The following is a 16,725-nucleotide window of genomic DNA, read 5'->3' on the forward strand; positions in this document are numbered from 1 at the left end:
CCCCATCTTCTTTAACATCTTCATTGATGATCTGGATGAGGGGGTTGAGTCAGTCATCAGCAAGTTTGCAGATGACACCAAGTTAGGAGCAGATGTTGGTCAGGTAGAGGGCAGAAGGGCTCTGCAGAGGGACCTCGACCGACTGGACAGATGGGCAGAGGCCAACAGGATGGCATTCAACAAGTCCAAGTGCCAGGGGCTGCACTTTGGCCACAGCAACCCCAGGCACAGCTACAGGCTGGGGTCAGAGTGGCTGAGAGCTCCCAAACAGAGAGGGACCTGTGGGGACTGATCAACAGCTGCCTGAATATGAGCCAGCAGTGTGCCCAGGTGGCCAAGAAGGCCAAGGGCATCCTGGCCTGCATCAGGAACAGTGTGGCCAGCAGGAGCAGGGAGCTCATTGTGCCCTGTGCTCAGCACTGCTGAGGCCACAACTTGAGTCCTGTGTCCAGTTCTGGGACCCTCAGTTTAAGAAGAACATTGAAACACTTGAAGGTGTCCAGAGAAGGGCAACAAAGCTGGGGAGGGGTCAGGAGCACAGCCCTGTGAGGAGAGGCTGAGGGAGTTGGGGTTGCTTAGCCTGGAGAAGAGGAGGCTCAGGGGAGACCTCATTGCTCTCTCTCCAACTCCCTGAAGAGAGGTTGTGGCCAGGTAGGGGTTGATCTCTTCTCCCAGGCAAGCAGCACCAGAACAAGAGGACACAGTCTGAAGCTGTGCCAGGGGAGGTTTAGGCTGGAGGTGAGGAGAAAGTTCTTCCCAGAAAGAGTTGTTGGCCATTGGGATGTGCTGCCCAGGGAGGTGGTGGAGTCCTCATCCCTGGAGGTGTTCAAGAGGGGATTGGATGTGGCACTTGGAGCCATGGTTTAGTTATGAGGAGGTGTTGGGTGATAGGTTGGACTTGCTGATCTCTGAGGTCTTTTCCAACCTTATTGATTCTATGATTCCATGATTCTATGATCATAGAAAGGTTTGAGTTGGGAGTGACCTTAAAGACTGCCTAGTTCCAACTCCCCTGCCATGGGCAAAGACATCTTCCACTAGACCAGAGCCCCATACAGCCTGACTGTGAACACTTCCAGGGGTAGGGCATCTCTCCTGGGCAACCTGTTCCAGTGCCTCACCACCTTCCATCCTGAGGCAGAGATCCCCCAGAGCTCTCTCTGCAGGGCAAGGCCTCTCTGTGCTGTGGATGCTACAGGGAATCACAGAAACACACCACCAAACCCATCCTGCTAGACCACGTAAGACACAAAGTCATCGCTTCACTTCTGCTCAGGGTTCTCCTCAGGAAGTGCAAGACCCACAGTGCCTTGAGCTAAGCATCTGAGGACAACTGGGAATGCCTGCCAGCCAGACTGGGAAGAGCTCCCAGCAGAGAGGCCTGAGGCCAGCCTAGAGGTAGCCCAGGAGCCGCGCCGTGCTGGGGAAGCTCTTGCGCATCCCCAGGCACTTCTCCTGGTCGATGAAGAGGGAGTTGGCTTTGACGTCCAGGTCGTGCTCCAAGACTGCCTTGGAGTGCACCAGCATCTGCAGGGTGTCCTCAGCGTCCCTCAGCCGCTGCTGGAGGCTCTGGATGGTGTCATCGATTTCCAGCACCTCGTTGACAAGGCTGGAAGACAGCAAAGAAGTCCCTGTGAGCAGGCCCAGCCCGGGGGTGGTTTCTGGCAGGCTGTGGACAGTGGGCTCCAAGGGCACAGGAGTTACCTCTTTGGCCTGCTCAGAATAACCTGGACACTCCCCTCCCCCACACACATAATTTCTGGCTGAAAGCAGAGCTCACCCTCATGATGGGGTTTGCTCTAATGCTTTGGTAATGCACCACCACATCTCCCAGAGCAGCTCATGCCACCAAAAAGAGGGATGAGCAGCTGTGGCTTCCTCATGCTGTTTGGGTTTGTGGGTTCCTTGGTTCATCCTCCTGAATTTCCCTGTGCAGGGCTCCTCCCCACACCCGTGGGTGCACCCCCAGCAAGCCAGGGCAGCTGGGAGAGGCTCAAAGTGAACGTGAAACAAGGGGAGGGTGGAAGCAAGAGCAGGCTCTGGGGCTGGGTTTACTTTGCTTTTAAAGGGCTTCAAATGGAGTCATGCCCAGAGAGCTGCCAGGAGGAGGTGTGAGGCTTGGGGGATGCTGCTGGACACTTAGGGCAGCCTGCTTCTTCAAAGCCCCTTGGGGTGCAATGCCAAAGAGCCCACTATGTCCTGGGATGGGTTTCCACTGTCTCCACAGGAGGGGAGGACAGCTCTGACTGCTTCTCCATGTGGTGCAGCCTTTCTTGTGGATACCCAAAAGAAAGGATCTGAGTGCTCTTAACATCACAGAATTCATAGAACCTCAACAGTCATCCTGTCCAACCCCCCAGCACTCAACAGGGACATCTCCAACAGGTTGCTCAGGGCCCCACCAAGTTCAGCCTTGAATGCCTCCAGGGATGGGGCCTCCACCACATCTCTGGACAACTTGCTCCAGCATTTCAACATGAGCCTGTCAGAGAGTTAAAGCCTTAACCTTCAGAACTGAGCAGACCTAACTGCTGAGAAGTAGGCAGGAGAAGTTTACCCAGGTGGGACCACTCCAGCCTCCCATCAACTAGCATCAGGCTGTACCCAGCCATGGTGTACAGCCTCCTCCCAACACCCAAAGCCTAGGCCACCTGTCCATTGCCTTTCACCACATCAGTGCACTCTTGGAAGAACTATGTAGAAAAGAAGCCACAATTGATTTTAGCATAGCCAGCAGGGACAGGGAGGTGATTCTCCCCCTCTACTCTGCTCTGCTGAGACCCCAACTGGAGCACTGTGTCCACTTCTGGAGCTTCTGTTACAGGAAGGATCTGACGGTGCTGGAAGATGTCCAGAGAAGGGCCAGGAGGATGAGCAGAGGGCTGGAGCTGCTCTGCTGTGAGGACAGACTGAGGGAGTTGTGGCTCTTCAGTCTGGAGAAGAGAAGGCTCTGAGGAGACCTCATTGTGGCCTTCCAGTATCTGCAGGGGGCTACAGGAAAGCTGGGGAGGGACTTTTGAGGGTGTCAGGGAGTGATAGGACTGGGGGGGATGGAGCAAAACTAGAAATGGGTAGATTAAGATTGGATGTGAGGAAGAAGTTGTTCCCCAGGAGGGTGGTGAGAGCCTGGCACAGGCTGCCCAGGGAGGTGGTGGAAGCCTCCTGCCTGGAGGTGTTTGCAGCCAGGCTGGATGTGGCTGTGAGCAACCTGCTGTAGTGTGAGGTGTCCCTGCCCATGGCAGGGGGGTTGGAACTGGCTGATCTTTGAGGTCCCTTCCAACCCTGACAATTCCATGATACTATGGTTTTGTCCCCAGTGATGCTCCCCACCCCTGTGGCCCTGGCCCAGCGCCCTGCTGTGGCCTCACCGGATCTGGGCCGGGTCTCGGCACAGCTCCACGTGCGGTCTCCGCGTGCGCTCGTCCAGCCGCGTCTGAGCCACCTTCAGGGGAGGCACTTTGTCCCTGATGGCTTTGCGGATGGCTTCTATGTTCATCTCCACCTGGAAGATCTCCTGCAGCGTCTGGGTGTGAAAAGCAAACACCTGCATCAGCTGAAAAAGCATTTTCAGGTGACCACATCACCTGCCTTCTCCCCTCTCCACCTGCAGCTCAGCAGGCAGCCCCTGGGCGCAGGCCATGGTCACTCTGCCACACGTAGTGAGGTGAGCGTTGGCCATGAGCTGGGGGTTGGGCTCTTCTTTGTATCAGGTGATAGAATGAGAAGAAATGGCCTGAATTTGTGCCAGGGAAGGGTTAGGTTGGAGATGAGGAAAAATTTCTTCACTGCAAGAGTGGTCAGGGATTGGCAGAGGCTGCCCAGGGAGGTGGTGGAGTCCCCAGCCCTGGAGGTGTTCAAGAAACCTATGGCCATGGCACTTGGGGACATGGTTTAACACCCACAGTGGTGTTGGGTTGCTGGTTGGACTGGATGACCTTAGAGGGCTTTCCCAACATTCCTGAGGCAGAGATCCAACAGAGATCTCTCTTCAGGAAAGGCTTCTCTCTGCTGTTGATGCTATGTGGAATCATAGAATCACAGAATCAATAAGGTTGGAAGAGGCCTCAAAGATCATCAAGTCCAACCTGTCACCCAACACCTCCTGACAACTAAACCATGGCTCCAAGTGCCACATCCAATCCCCTCTTGAACACCTCCAGGGATGGGGACTCCACCACCTCCCTGGGTAGCACATCCCAAGGGCAAACAACTCTCTCTGGGAAGATCTTTCTCCTCACCTCCAGCCTGAACTGAATCATAGAAAGGTTTGAGTTGGGAGGAACCTTAAAGACTGTCTAGCCCCAACTCCCCTGCCATGGGCAGAGACATCTTCCACTAGACCAGAGCCCCATCCAGCCTGCCTGTGAACACTTCCAGGGGCAGGGCATCTACCACCTTTGCTTGGCATCCTGTTCCAGTGCCTCACCACCCTCACAATGGAGAATTTCATCCTGAGGTCTGATCTCATTCTCCTCTCTCTCAGTTCCAAACCTTTACCCCTCATCCTTTCACTACACTTCCTGAGCAATGAGGAGGGTTTGGAGCAGTGATGAGTCTGTGGCATCCCCAGCCTCCCAAAAATCACTGCTTGCAGGCACTGATCATCCATCAATGGCAACTAAGAGAGGGAAAGTTTTTAATAGATCTCCTATAAGGATGTGGGCAGCAGCTCACTCAGTCTCTGCTCACTTAATCAATACAGTGCTGAGCACTTATCAGGAAGCTTTCCAGGGGACCCACCAGGCCCAGCCAGGTGCCCATTACTGATCTCTACTTCCTCTGCTTGGCAGAGCAAACACACAGATCCCAGTGCAGCAGAGTGCTGAGACTGAAAGCACATCCTTGGAGGAGAAGTGAGCCAGTGAACATCCCAGCAGAGGTCCAGCAAAGACCTTCTGCCAGGCAGCCAGCATTCCTGCAGCAAACTCCCAGGAGATGCCACCAGCATTAGCATTTTCTGCTGGAAGCCCCTGTGCTGTCAGCTGGGCTGCACTAGCACAACATCCCTTGGGAGAGTAGGAAGACATTCTCTACAGTGAGGGTGGGGAGACACTGGAACAGGTTGCCCAAGGAGGTTGTGGATGCTCCCTGCCTCAAGACCAGGCTGGACAGGGCCTTGAGCAACCCCAGCTCCCCTTGAGGCTGGGGAGAGGTCTTGAGCACAAGCTCTATGAGGAGAGGCTGAGGGAGTTGGGGTTGTTCAACCTGGAGAAGAGGAGGCTCAGGGGAGACCTTCTTGATGTCTACAAGTCCCTGAAGGGAGGCTGTAGCCAGGTGGGGTTGGTCTCTTCTCCCAGGCAACCAGCACCAGAACAAGAGGACACAGTCTCAAGCTGTGCCAGGGGAGGTTTAGGCTGGAGGTGAGGAGAAAGTTCTTCCCAGAGAGAGTAATTGGCCCTTGGGATGTGCTGCCCAGGGAGGTGGTGGAGTCCCTGTCTCTGGAGGTGTTCAAGAGGGGATTGGATGTGGCACTTGGTGCCATGGTCTAGTCATGAGGTCTGTGGTGACAGGTTGGACTCAATGATCTTTGAGGTCTCTCCCAACCTTGGTGATACTGTGATACTTGAAGCCATGGTTTAGTAGTCATGAGGGGTTGGGTGACAGGTTGGACTTGATGATCTCTGAGGTCTTTTCCAGCCTGGTTGATTCTGTGATTCTAAGTCCCCAGCAGTCAGAGTTTCAAGCCGAAAGTGATGCCTCTTGTGGCCAGCACTCCCCTCCTCAGGCCAGGCCTAGAGGGAGGGCGGTGGCACTGGGAGGTGAGGGTGTCAGCCCCAAGGGGCAGGGGGGAGGCTACCTTGGCCAGGTGTGCCTGGATCTTGCTCTTGGCGTCGGCCGTCTCGGCGCAGCGGTTGGTGAAGGCCACGTTGGTGGCGTTGAACTGCCGCCACATCTCGTTGGCCGTCACCACCAGCAGGCTCTCCACGTTCTCCCGCAGCTTGGCCGAGGCCGCCCGCTCGCTCTGGGACAGCAGGATGTTGTCGTCTGTGAACTTGGCCCACGACTCTGGCACGGAGATCCTGGAAGGAGAAGGGGCAGATAAAGCAAAGGAGAGGGTCCCCAGTAAGCCCATGGGCATGGGTGGGCATGGAGCTTGCTGGAGAGCAGAGTGGATTAAGCATAGATTGAATCTGTGCTCTTCATTTGGCCACAGGGAAGTGGGAGCTCTGGATCCTCTTTGTCCAACAGCGCTTCTCGAATGAGGGCATGGAGGCAGACTGAGAGAGTTGGGGTTGTTCAGTCTGGAGAGGAGAAGGCTCTGAGGAGACCTTCTTGTGGCCTTCCTGTATCTGAAGGGGACTCCAAGAAAGCTGGGGAGGGACTTTGTGGGGTGTCAGGGAATGATAGGACTGGGGGAAAAGCCTCTTCCCTGGAGGTTTTTGCAGCCAGGCTGGATGTGGATGTGAGCAACCTGCTGTAGTGTGAGGTGTCCCTGCCCATGGCAGGGGGGTTGGAACTGGATGATCCATGAAGTCCCTTCCAACCCTGACAATTCTATGACTCCATGCTTCTATAAGAGAAGGCTCTGGGTAGGCCTTAGAGCAGCCTTCCAGTACCTGAAGGGGCTACAGAGGACCTGGGGAGGGACTTTTACAAGGCTGGGAGTGATAGCTCAAGAGGCAGTGGGTCAAAACCAGAGCAGGGTAGATTTAGATTGGACACTGGGTGGTGAGACATCAGAACAGGTTGCCCAGGCAGGTGATGGAGGCCCCATCCCTAAAGACATTCAAGGTCAGGCTTGATGGGGCTCTGAGCAACCTGATGTAAGTTCAAGATGCCCCTGCTTGTTGCAGGGCGGGTTGGTGTAGATGGCCTCGGAAGGTCCCTTCCAACCCAGTGTGCTGCCTTTATGGTGAGAAACTGCCCCTCCAAGGCAGGTGGGGTGGATGTGCCATGCAGGGACAGGTGCCTCTGCAGTGGCTGGGGCCAACCAGCTCCCTGCCAGGGCCAGGCACCACGCACCCTGGGCACAGCTGAGGGCTGCCGTGCCGGCCGGGGGGCACTCACGTGGCATCGACCCGCTCCACCCCGCGGAAGTAGCTGATGCCATCGGAGGTGTTCCTCAGGTGGTGGCACTTGTCATCGATGCGCTGTGCCCTCTGCTTGTTGGCCAGGTCCCTCTCCAGCTCCTGCTGGGCCGCCCTGTTGGACCTGCAAGGCACAGAGAGCAGCCATAGTATCATAGTATCATGGTATCAGTCAGGGTTGGAAGGGACCACAAGGATCATCCAGTTCCAACCCCCCTGCCATGGGCAGGGACACCCCACACTAGAGCAGCCTGGCCAGAGCCTCATCCAGCCTGGGCTTAAACACCTCCAGGGATGGGGCCTCAACCACCTCCCTGGACAATCCATTCCAGGGCTTCACCACTCTCATGGGGAAGAACTTCCTCCTCACCTCCAGCTTGAACCTCCCCACCTCCAGCTTCATTCCATTCCCCCTAGTCCTATCACTGCCTGAGATCCTGAGCAGTCCCTCCCCAGCCTTCCCCATCAGTGGGGAGGTGTGGCCGCAATGGTTTCCTCCCCACCCTGCCTCCCCTGGCATGCTCCCGGCAGCATCGCTGCCTGCTTCCCGTGCAGCCTCCCTGGGCTTGGGCCTGCAGGCTGTGGGCAGAGGCAGGGGTCTGCTGGGGCTTCACGTTCCAGCTGCAGAGTGATTAAGGAGCTGCTCTTACGCCAGCTGGGCCTTCACCCTCTCCAGGAACCGCTGCATCCTCTCCTGGCAGGACCTGATGACGTCGACTTCCTGGGCAAAAGGAAAGTGTGACCCATCAGTGCCCAGACTCACTTGTCCTGCTCACACTCATCCCTTCAGGCCCCTCTAACCTTGCACACAGCAAAAAACCCCCCTGCTTGTCTTCCTGCCCAAAGCAGACAGGCAGGGAGTGGGGAACCCCCAGCCCCAGCACATTGGTTTGTGCTGCTGAGCCTGTGCACAGTGACCAGAAAGGCACAGGAGGCTGCTGTGGCCACATCCACAACCTCTGAATCCTCTTTCAGGGTGGGTTGTCAAATGGCTTTCCACCTTAACATTGATGTCAAGTGCTGGCTGGTTCCACCATAAGGTGACATGAACAGATTCTGACCTGATATGAACAGGCAGAGTAGTTCATATATTCACTCAATGCTGGGTTCAGGTTTGGGCCACTCACTCTGAGAAGGACATTGAGAGGCTGGAGCATGCCCAGAGATGGGCAACAAAGCTGGTGGAAGGTCTAGAGCACAAGTCTTGTGAGGAGCAGCTGAGGGAGCTGGGGTTGGGCAGCCCTGGAGAAAATGAGGCTGAAGGGAGACCTCATTGCTCTCTACAGCTGCCTGAAAGGAGGCTGGAGCCAGGTGGGGTTTGGTCTCTTCTCCCAAGAAACAAGTGATAGGGTAAGAGGAGATGGCCTCAAGTTGCATCAGGGGAGGTTTAGGTTGGACATTAGGTAGAACCTTTCCCCAAAAGGGTTGTCAAGGCCTGGCCCAGGTTGCCCAGGGCAGTGGTGGAGTCCCCATCCCTGGAGGGGTTTCAAAGCTGTGTAGCTGTGGTGCTGAGGGCCATGGCTTGGTGGTGCCCTGGCAGTGCTGGGTTAAGGGTTGGACTTGGGGATCTTAAAAGTCTCTTCCAACCAGAATGGTTCCATGGTTCTGTGTGACACAGGTACATGCAGACCCCATCCTGCCTGGGCTCTGGAAGGCAGGACAGTCTCACAAACCCCATGAAGAAGGATCCCAATATGCTACACAAACACACCACTGGTTTTCTTTCCTCTGGAAGGCCAAGTCTCACCTCCACCCTGTGGGCATGCTGCTGCAGGGGGAATGCTCTCCCTGGCCCAGCAGGTTTTGGGGGTTGGAAGGGTTTAGCACCTCAGCAGCACAAGGCAACAGGGTTGCAGAACCTGTTGGGGGCAGTTTAGGTAAAAATAACTTCAAGACATGATCTGTGTTGCCAAACTTACTGTCAAGAGCTGTTTCTCCACATCATCATGGACTAGGTCAATGCCCATCCTCTTCTCTCGGTGGAGCAAGCACTCCTGAGCGACCTGTTGGAGCAGGGGAGGTTTAGGTTGGACATCAGGAGGAAGTTCTGCACAATGAGAGCAGTAAGAGACTGGAACAGTTTGCTGAGGGATGCAGTTGAGGCACCATCCCTGGACACATTCAAGATCAGACTTGCTGCGGCCCTGGGCAGCCTGCCCTAGTTGGAGGTGCTGACTGCAGAGGGGTTGGCCAAGATGACCTTTGGGGGTCCCTTCCAACCTGATGCAATCTGTGATACACCATCAGGATGACCTCATTGCTGCTGATAAAGCTGTGCAGGGTGAGTGCCCAGAGGCTGGAGCCAGGCTCTGCTGGGAGATGCCCAATGACAGCACAAGGGGCAGTGATGGAAGCTGAGGCAGAGGAAGTGCCATGGAAACAGGAGGAAGAATTTTTTTCCCTGTGAGGGTGCCAGAGCCCTGGAACAGGCTGCCTAGGGAGGCTGTGGAGTCTCCCTCTCTGGAGATATTCAAAACCTGCCTGGATGTGTTCCTGTGTGACCTGGTGTAGGTGCTCCTGCTCTGGCAGGGGGGGTTGCACTGGATGAGCTTTCGAGGTCCCTTCCAGCCCCAAGCATTCTGTGATTCTGTGGTCAGTGCTGGCCACAGGGGCAGGATTCCCTTTGGGGCTGGTCCCCGTGGCAAGTAACCTAAGAAAAGGAGTGATAGGTGGGCACAGACAACAGGACAGGGACAAACCAGCACCCAGGGCAGCTGGTTTAGCTGACAGCGGGCAGCTGAGCTGCAGCATCAGCATTCAGTCAACAGGAGGGAGCAACACGTGGCCCTGGTTGCAACCAGGGCTGAATGCAGGGGCTTGTGTCAGGCTTGCTGCTGACCTCACCAGAGCCCCAGAACAAGACATGGGCTTTTGTCTCCCAAACCAGGGGTTTGGATATATCAACTGCTAAAAATATTTGGTTAAGCAAATAGTGTTCTGATGCGCTCAGCATGTGCTGAGAGGGGCTGCAGCAGATGGGGAGAGGGTTGTTTATGAGCAGCTGCACTAATGGGCCCTCAATAAAAAGCCTTTCTAGATGTTACAGAGCTGCAGGGAAACTTCATGAGACCTGTGACTGGCTGCAGATGTTTCAGCAGGAGGCTGCAGCTTGCAGCCCACTGGACATGGTAAGAAGCTGGACATGGAGCATAGGAATGGATGGTTACAAGCTCTTCAGGAAAGAAAGGCAAAGAAGTGTTGGGGGGGAGGGAGGGATTGTCCTCCACAGGGTCATTCTGCCCCTGTATTCAGCACTGGTTAGGCCACACCTTGAGTCCTGTGTCCAGTTCTGGGCCTCTCAGTTTAAGAAGGACATTCAGACTCTTTAAGGTGTGCAGAGAAGGGCAACAAGGCTGGGGAGGGGTCTGGAGCCCTGTGAGGAGAGGCTGAGGGAGCTGGGGTTGCTTAGCCTGGAGAAGAGGAGGCTCAGGGGAGACCTTCTTGCTCTCTCCAACTCCCTGAAGGGAGGTTGTAGCCAGGTGGGTGTTGGTCTCCTCCCAGGCACCCAGCACCAGAACAAGAGGACACAGTCTCAAGCTGTGCCAGGGGAGGTTTAGACTGGAGGTGAGGAAAGATTGCCCATTGGGATGTGCTGCTCAGGGAGGTGGTGGAGTCTCTGTCCCTGGAGGTGTTCAAGAAAGGCTTAGATGTGGCACTTGGAGCCATGGGTTAGTTGTCAGGAGGTGTTAGGTATTAGGTGATAGGTTGGACTTAATGATCTCTGAGGTCTTTTCCAACCTGGTTGATTCTGTGATTAAGGACCAGCTGGAATCCATGGAGCTCCCCCTTCGGATAGATCAAGAAGTGACAGAGATCTTGTGGGTGAGGATTAAAGGAAAGGGTCCAGTGGAGGGCCAGCTGGAGCACCTCCCCTATAAGAACAGGCTGAGAGATTTGGGACTGTTCAGTCTGGAGAAGAGAAGGCTCCAGCAAGACCTTAGAGCAGCCTTCCAGTACCTGAAGGGGCTGCAGGAGAGCTGGAGAGGGACTTTTAACAAGGGCTTGTAGTGACAGAACAGGAGGCAATGGATTGAAGCTTGAGGAAGGCAGACTTAGACTGGGGGTTAGGAAGAAATTCTTTCCAGTGAGGGTGGGGAGACACTGGAACAGGCTGCTCAGGGAGGCTGTGGCTGTCCCCTCCCTGGAGGTGTTCAAGGCCAGGTTGGATGAGGCCTTGAGCAAGCTGGGCTTGTGGGAGGTGTCCCTGCCCATGACATAGGGGCTGGAACTGGCTGATATTTAAGGTCCCTTCCAACCCAAACCATTCTATGAACCTACAAAAGAGACATCATTGTGGGGGTGTGCTGCAGGCTACCTGACCAGGAAGACTGAGTGGATGGGGTGCCCTGGTCTTCATGGGAGTTTTCAATCACCCCAGTATCTGTTGGAAGAACAACACAGCAGGGCACCAGCAATCTAAGAGCTTCCTGCAGCAAACTGATCATAATTTCCTCCTCTGGGGGGGTAAAGAAGAAATTCTTCCCAGAAAGAGAGGTTGGCCATTGGGATGTGCTGCCCAGGGAGGTGGTGGAGTCACCATCAATGGAAGTGTTCAAAAAGAGCCTGGATGAGGCACTTGGTGCCATGATTTAGTTGATTAGACGGTGTTGGGTGATTGGTTGGACTTGGGGATGTCTGAGGTCTTTTCCAACTTGGTTAATTCTGTAATTCTGTAAAGAAGCCACAAGGAAAGGTGGAATGGAATGGAATGGAATGGAATGGAATGGAATGGAATGGAATGGAATGGAATGGAATGGAATGGAATGGAATGGAATGGAATGGAATGGAATGGAATAGACCAGGTTGGAAGAGGCCTTTGAGATCATCAAGTCCAACCTATCACCCAGCACCATCTGATCAACTAAACCATGGCACCAAGTGCCTCATCCAGGCTCTTCCTAAACATCTCCAGTGATGGTAACTCCACCACCTCCCTTGTCCTCACCTCCAAGGAGGGGCTGGTGAGTGATGTGAAACTCAAGGGCAGCCGTGAAATGGTAGAGTTGAACATTGTAGAATCATAGAAGGCTCTGGGTTGGAAGGGACCTCTGAGGTCATCTCATCCAACCCCTCTCTGCAGTAAGGGCATCAAAGAGGCTGCAAAGCAAGCTCTCTACTCTGGACTTCAAGAGAGCAGACTTCATCCTGTCCAGGGATCTGCTTGGCAGAGCACCATGGGCTGATGCCCTGTGGGGAAGAGGGGCTGAAGCCAGCTGGTCAGTACCTGGAGCGGAGCCTCCGTCTCGGCCAAGGCTCTCTCCAGCCGCTTCTTGACGTCCGTGAGCGCGTTGGTCTCCCCAATCATCTCATCCAGCTCGTGGAGGAGCTCTGACTTCCAAAACTCTATGTCATTGACACGTACTCCCAGGTTCTTGGTGCTTTCCCCTTGGGTCTTGGCCGTCTGCTGGTGCTTGTCCTGGATCAGGCGGGTGCTGTCCGCCCTCAGCCGCTCGGCGTTGCGCCGGGAGGTCTCCGACTCCTTGTAGTTGGTGAGGTTGGACCTGTACCAGTCGTCGGGGCTGTAGCGGGTGAAGAGGGTTGTCCTGTTGGAAACATAAGGCAGACTCTGGCTGGGGGTCAGCCCCTCGCTGCTCTTGGCCAGGGGAGCCAAGGTGGGGTTGATGGCAGCCGCTCTGTAGTAGGCATTGGGGATCCAGGGCAGGCTGAAGCTCTGCGGCAGGGGGTAGTAAGGAATCCGGTTCTTGTAGCTGGAGGCCATGGTGCTGATGGCAGGCAGGAACCTGGTGGGTGTGGATCTTGGATGGGCAAATGTGGCTGTTAGGGGAGAGCCAATCAGCTCCATTCTTGAAGGCTGCTGTTCAGGTTAAGTGTCCTGCATGAAGGAGACAGAAGAAGACAACCTCACTCAGTTACGCTCCTGCAAGAAAGCTGGGGCCTGACTTTGGAGCAGGGCCTGACTTTGGAGCAGGGCCTGTTGGGACAGGACAAGGGGGCATGCTTTGGAACTCAAAGAGGGAGGTTCAGACTGGAGAAGGAACAAATGTTTGACCCTGAGGGTGGTGAGAGCCTGGCCCAGGTTGCCCAGAGAGGTGGGAGCTGCCCCATGGCTGGCACCGTTGGAGGTCAGGTTGTCTGGGGCTGTGAATAACCTGCATGGAGGCTGGATTGGATGAGCTTTATAGGTCCTTCCAACCCAAACCATTCTGTGATGCTATGACATAAAAAGCTCAACACAGAAGCTCCTGCACTTGCTTGGCTTCTTTCACAAGGGCTTGGAGTGATAGGATGAGAGGGAAGGGATTGAAGCTGGAAGAGTGGAGACTAAGACTGGAGATTAGGAAGAAATTCTCTACAGTGAGGGTGGTGAGACACTGCAGCAGGCTGCCCGGGGGGTTCTGGCCCCTCCCTGGAGCTGTTCGAGGCCAGCAGCCTGGTCTAATGGAAGGTGTCCCTACCCATGGCAGGGGGATGGAACTGAATGGTCTTTAAGGTCCCTTTCAAGCCAAACCATTCCATGGTTCTCACAGCCACACACGCAACTCACAGCCCAGTGACGCTCGTGGACACCCTGGAGAGCAAATCCCTCCTGACAGCATCCCCAGGCCTTGTATACACAAGGATTTGACTTTGTCTATCTGGCTTCAGATCTTGAAACGCAGAGAGAAACAAGTCCTGGCTGTGCCTTAAATCTGTCAGTCCGGCTCCCAGTTCTCTGCTGTTCATTTGTTTCTCTTGGCTGATGTATCTGCTGATCTTAGAGCACTCCAGATGTCATTTTCCCTTTAAAAGTTCCATTACCACCCCCAGCCACTCTGGGGCACGCAGCTGCTACCAGCCCACCGTGATCTGGGGGGGAAGGACTCCATCCTCACCACCTCTGTCTTCACTCTGTCACACTCAAGGGAGGAGTCTGCAGGTGAGCTTTGCTCCATCCAAACTGGGAACCCTCCCTCCCTCCCCCCCCCCCACCCCACACCTATTTCAACCTGAAAGGAATCAGAGACTCAGGGAACAGTCATCTCTTGACATGCAAAGGGAGGGAAAAAATCTCCATGGCTCCCCCACAAAGCCTTTTCAGAGCAGCTCATAAACACCAGCCCTGCAGCAAGCCTCAGAGGAATGGCCACACAGGAAGGGTTCAGAGAATCATGGAAGAGACCTCTGGAGATGGAGTCCAACCCCCAGGTAACTGCTTACAGCACTGTGGCTGCTGTTGCTCTTTTCGGGTTGAGGTTGTCAGTTAATTGCTGCCAGAAATGCAATGCTGAGGGGCTTCAAATGTACCTGAGGCGTCTAAGGGTGGAATCCCAGACTGGTCTGGGTTGGAAGGGACCTGCAAAGCTCATCCAGTCCAGCCCCCTGCAGCCAGCAGGGACAGCCCCAACCACAGCAGACTGCTCACAGCCCCAACCAACCTGACCTGCAATGCTTCCAGCCATGGGGCAGCTCACACCTCTCTGGGCAGCCTGGGACAGCCTCTCACCACCCTCAGGGTCAAATAGTTCTTCCTTCTCTCCACTCTGAATCTCTCTCTTGGAGTTTCAAACCATCCTCCCTTGTCCTGTCCCAACAGGCACTGCCCAAAACTCTGTCCCCAGCTTTCTGCTCAGCCCTTGAAGCACTGCAAGGCCACCAGGAGGTCTCCCTGGAGCTTTCTCCTCTCCAGGCTGCCCAAGGCAAACTCTCTCAGCCTGGCCTCACAGCAGAGAGCTTCCAGCCCTGCCAGTATTGAGTTTTAAACCATCCCCCCCTTGTCCTGTCACCACAGGCCCTGCTAGAAAGATTCTCTCTCCAATTTAGAGAGAAGGATCCTCCAGTTTAGAGAGAATGTGAGGACAAACACTCAGAAGGGTCTGTGGTGCTTGGTATGAAGTTCTCACAGGTGTCACCCTCTGACAGACTCAGCCCCTGTGGCTCTTGTCACCAGCTGCTGTGTTGCAGGGATGTGTCCTTTTCCCTGACACAACACTGTCCCCACTGCTTCCAGCCTGGCTCCAAGCTCCAGTGAAAGATGAGGACACTGGTGTGCTACAAGGAGACCCCCAAATGGGGGGAGAGGAGAATGGAATGGAATGGAATGGAATGGAATGGAATGGAATGGAATGGAATGGAATAGAATAGAATAGAATAGAATAGAATAGAATAGAATAGAATAGAATAGAATAGAATAGAATAGAATAGAATAGAATAGAATAGAATAGAATAGAATAGAATAGAATAGAATAGAATAGAATAGGTTGGAAAAGACCTTTGTGTTCATCAAGTCCAACCTATCACCCAGCACCATCTGATCAACTAAACCATGGCACCAAGTGCCTCATCCAGGCTCTTCCTAAACACCTCCAGGGATGGGGACTCCACCACCTCCCTGGGCAGCACATCCCAATGGCCAATCTCTCTTGCTGGGAAGAACTTCTTCCTAACACTCAGCCTAAACCTCCCCAGCTTGAGACTGTGTCCTCTTGTTCTGGTGCTGGGTGCCTGGGAGAAGAGACCAATCCCCCACCTGGCTACAACCTCCCTTCAGGTAGTTGTATACAGCAATGAGGTCTCCCCTGAGCCTCCTCTTCTCCAGGCTAAGCAACCCCAGCTCCCTCAGCCTCTCCTCACAGGGCTGTGCTCCAGACCCCTCCCCAGCCTCCTTGCCCCTCTCTGGACACCCTCCAGCTAAGGAGGGGGTGCACAGGCTAAATTCTGTTTGTTACAGCATGAGATCAAGTTAATTCCTTTAAAAAATGGGATGGTTGCATGAAATGAACTCACTTCTGTTCCAGGACAAAGCATCCACAGAAGCCATGACAACGAGCAGAGGTTTCCACTGCTCCTCCCAGGCTACCCTGAGCACTTTGCAGGTGTGGGTGAGCTGAGGGAGCTTATTTTGATCACAAAACCCTTGACAAAGAGAGTTTCCTTCATTTTAGTCCTCTCTGCCACAGAGATGTCTCTATCTGCACAAGGGCAGCACCAAGGAGTCCTGGTTCCTTACTGGAAAGCTTGAAGGTGCTAGAGGGAAGGCACAGAGACTCTGCCCAGGAGCTGCTATGGCTGGGCATTGGTGCTAATTCTTTTAACCTCAGATGCTGCAGCCCATGGGCTCTTCCTCCCAGAATGAACTTCCCTGAGGATGGCAATGACCTGGAGCAGGCTGCCCAGAGAGGTTGTGGAGTCTCCTTCTCTGGAGAGCTTCCAAGCCCAGCTGGGCACTGTGCTCCTGGGCAAGCTGCTGTGGGTGCCCTGCTTGAGCAGGGGAGTTGGACTGGGTAGTCTCCAGAGGTCTCCTCCAAACTCTATCATCCTGTGATTCTGTGACCCTTTTGGAGCAGTGGCCACTCACACCAAGAGGTGAGCAGGCAACACAACTCCTTACACCACAGCTTTCCCACCATCTAGCCATGGGGAGATCACAGAATCCTTGTGCTTGGAGAAGACCTTCAAGATCACCCAAGGAAAATGAGCTCAAGATGCATTTCCCATCACTGGTGCCTGTGATGGTTTGGTCACTCAGATGGACAGTGCCTCAAAATGCAGCTATGAAACAGAGGAGAAGCCAAGGCAGGAGGAAACCAGATCCTTTAGTCAGGATAAATGGGAGAAAATGAGGGATGAGTCAGAGGGAAAAGAGCTCAGCCTGCAGCTGGGAAATCACTAAACTCTGGGGAGTGCATTTGCCAGCCTTGCCCAACTTTGGCCATGCTGGCATGAGCTCCCCTTTACCTGAGTGGAGAGCAGCAGGGTC

General features: G+C 54.6%; 1 protein-coding gene across 1 annotated transcript in view; it reads right to left on the minus strand.

The window, feature by feature from the left end:
• Positions 1-1,392: 1,392 nt before the first annotated feature.
• TEKT3 (tektin 3) overlaps positions 1,393-16,725 on the minus strand; it is a 36,123-nt gene continuing 20,790 nt past the window's right edge. The window contains exons 4-10 of the mRNA XM_068171061.1: positions 12,253-12,861; positions 8,948-9,031; positions 7,679-7,749; positions 7,009-7,152; positions 5,798-6,020; positions 3,369-3,523; positions 1,393-1,609 (exon numbers count right to left, since the gene is read on the minus strand). Of these exons, the coding sequence (XP_068027162.1) occupies positions 1,393-1,609; positions 3,369-3,523; positions 5,798-6,020; positions 7,009-7,152; positions 7,679-7,749; positions 8,948-9,031; positions 12,253-12,831 (1,473 nt within the window). The 5' untranslated portion in view covers positions 12,832-12,861. The remainder of the gene's footprint in view (positions 1,610-3,368; positions 3,524-5,797; positions 6,021-7,008; positions 7,153-7,678; positions 7,750-8,947; positions 9,032-12,252; positions 12,862-16,725) is intronic.

Source organism: Melanerpes formicivorus, unplaced genomic scaffold (genome assembly GCF_026170545.1).
Source record: "Melanerpes formicivorus ecotype bairdi unplaced genomic scaffold, bMelFor1.0.p_v2 SCAF_1451, whole genome shotgun sequence".
NCBI lineage: Eukaryota > Metazoa > Chordata > Aves > Piciformes > Picidae > Melanerpes > Melanerpes formicivorus.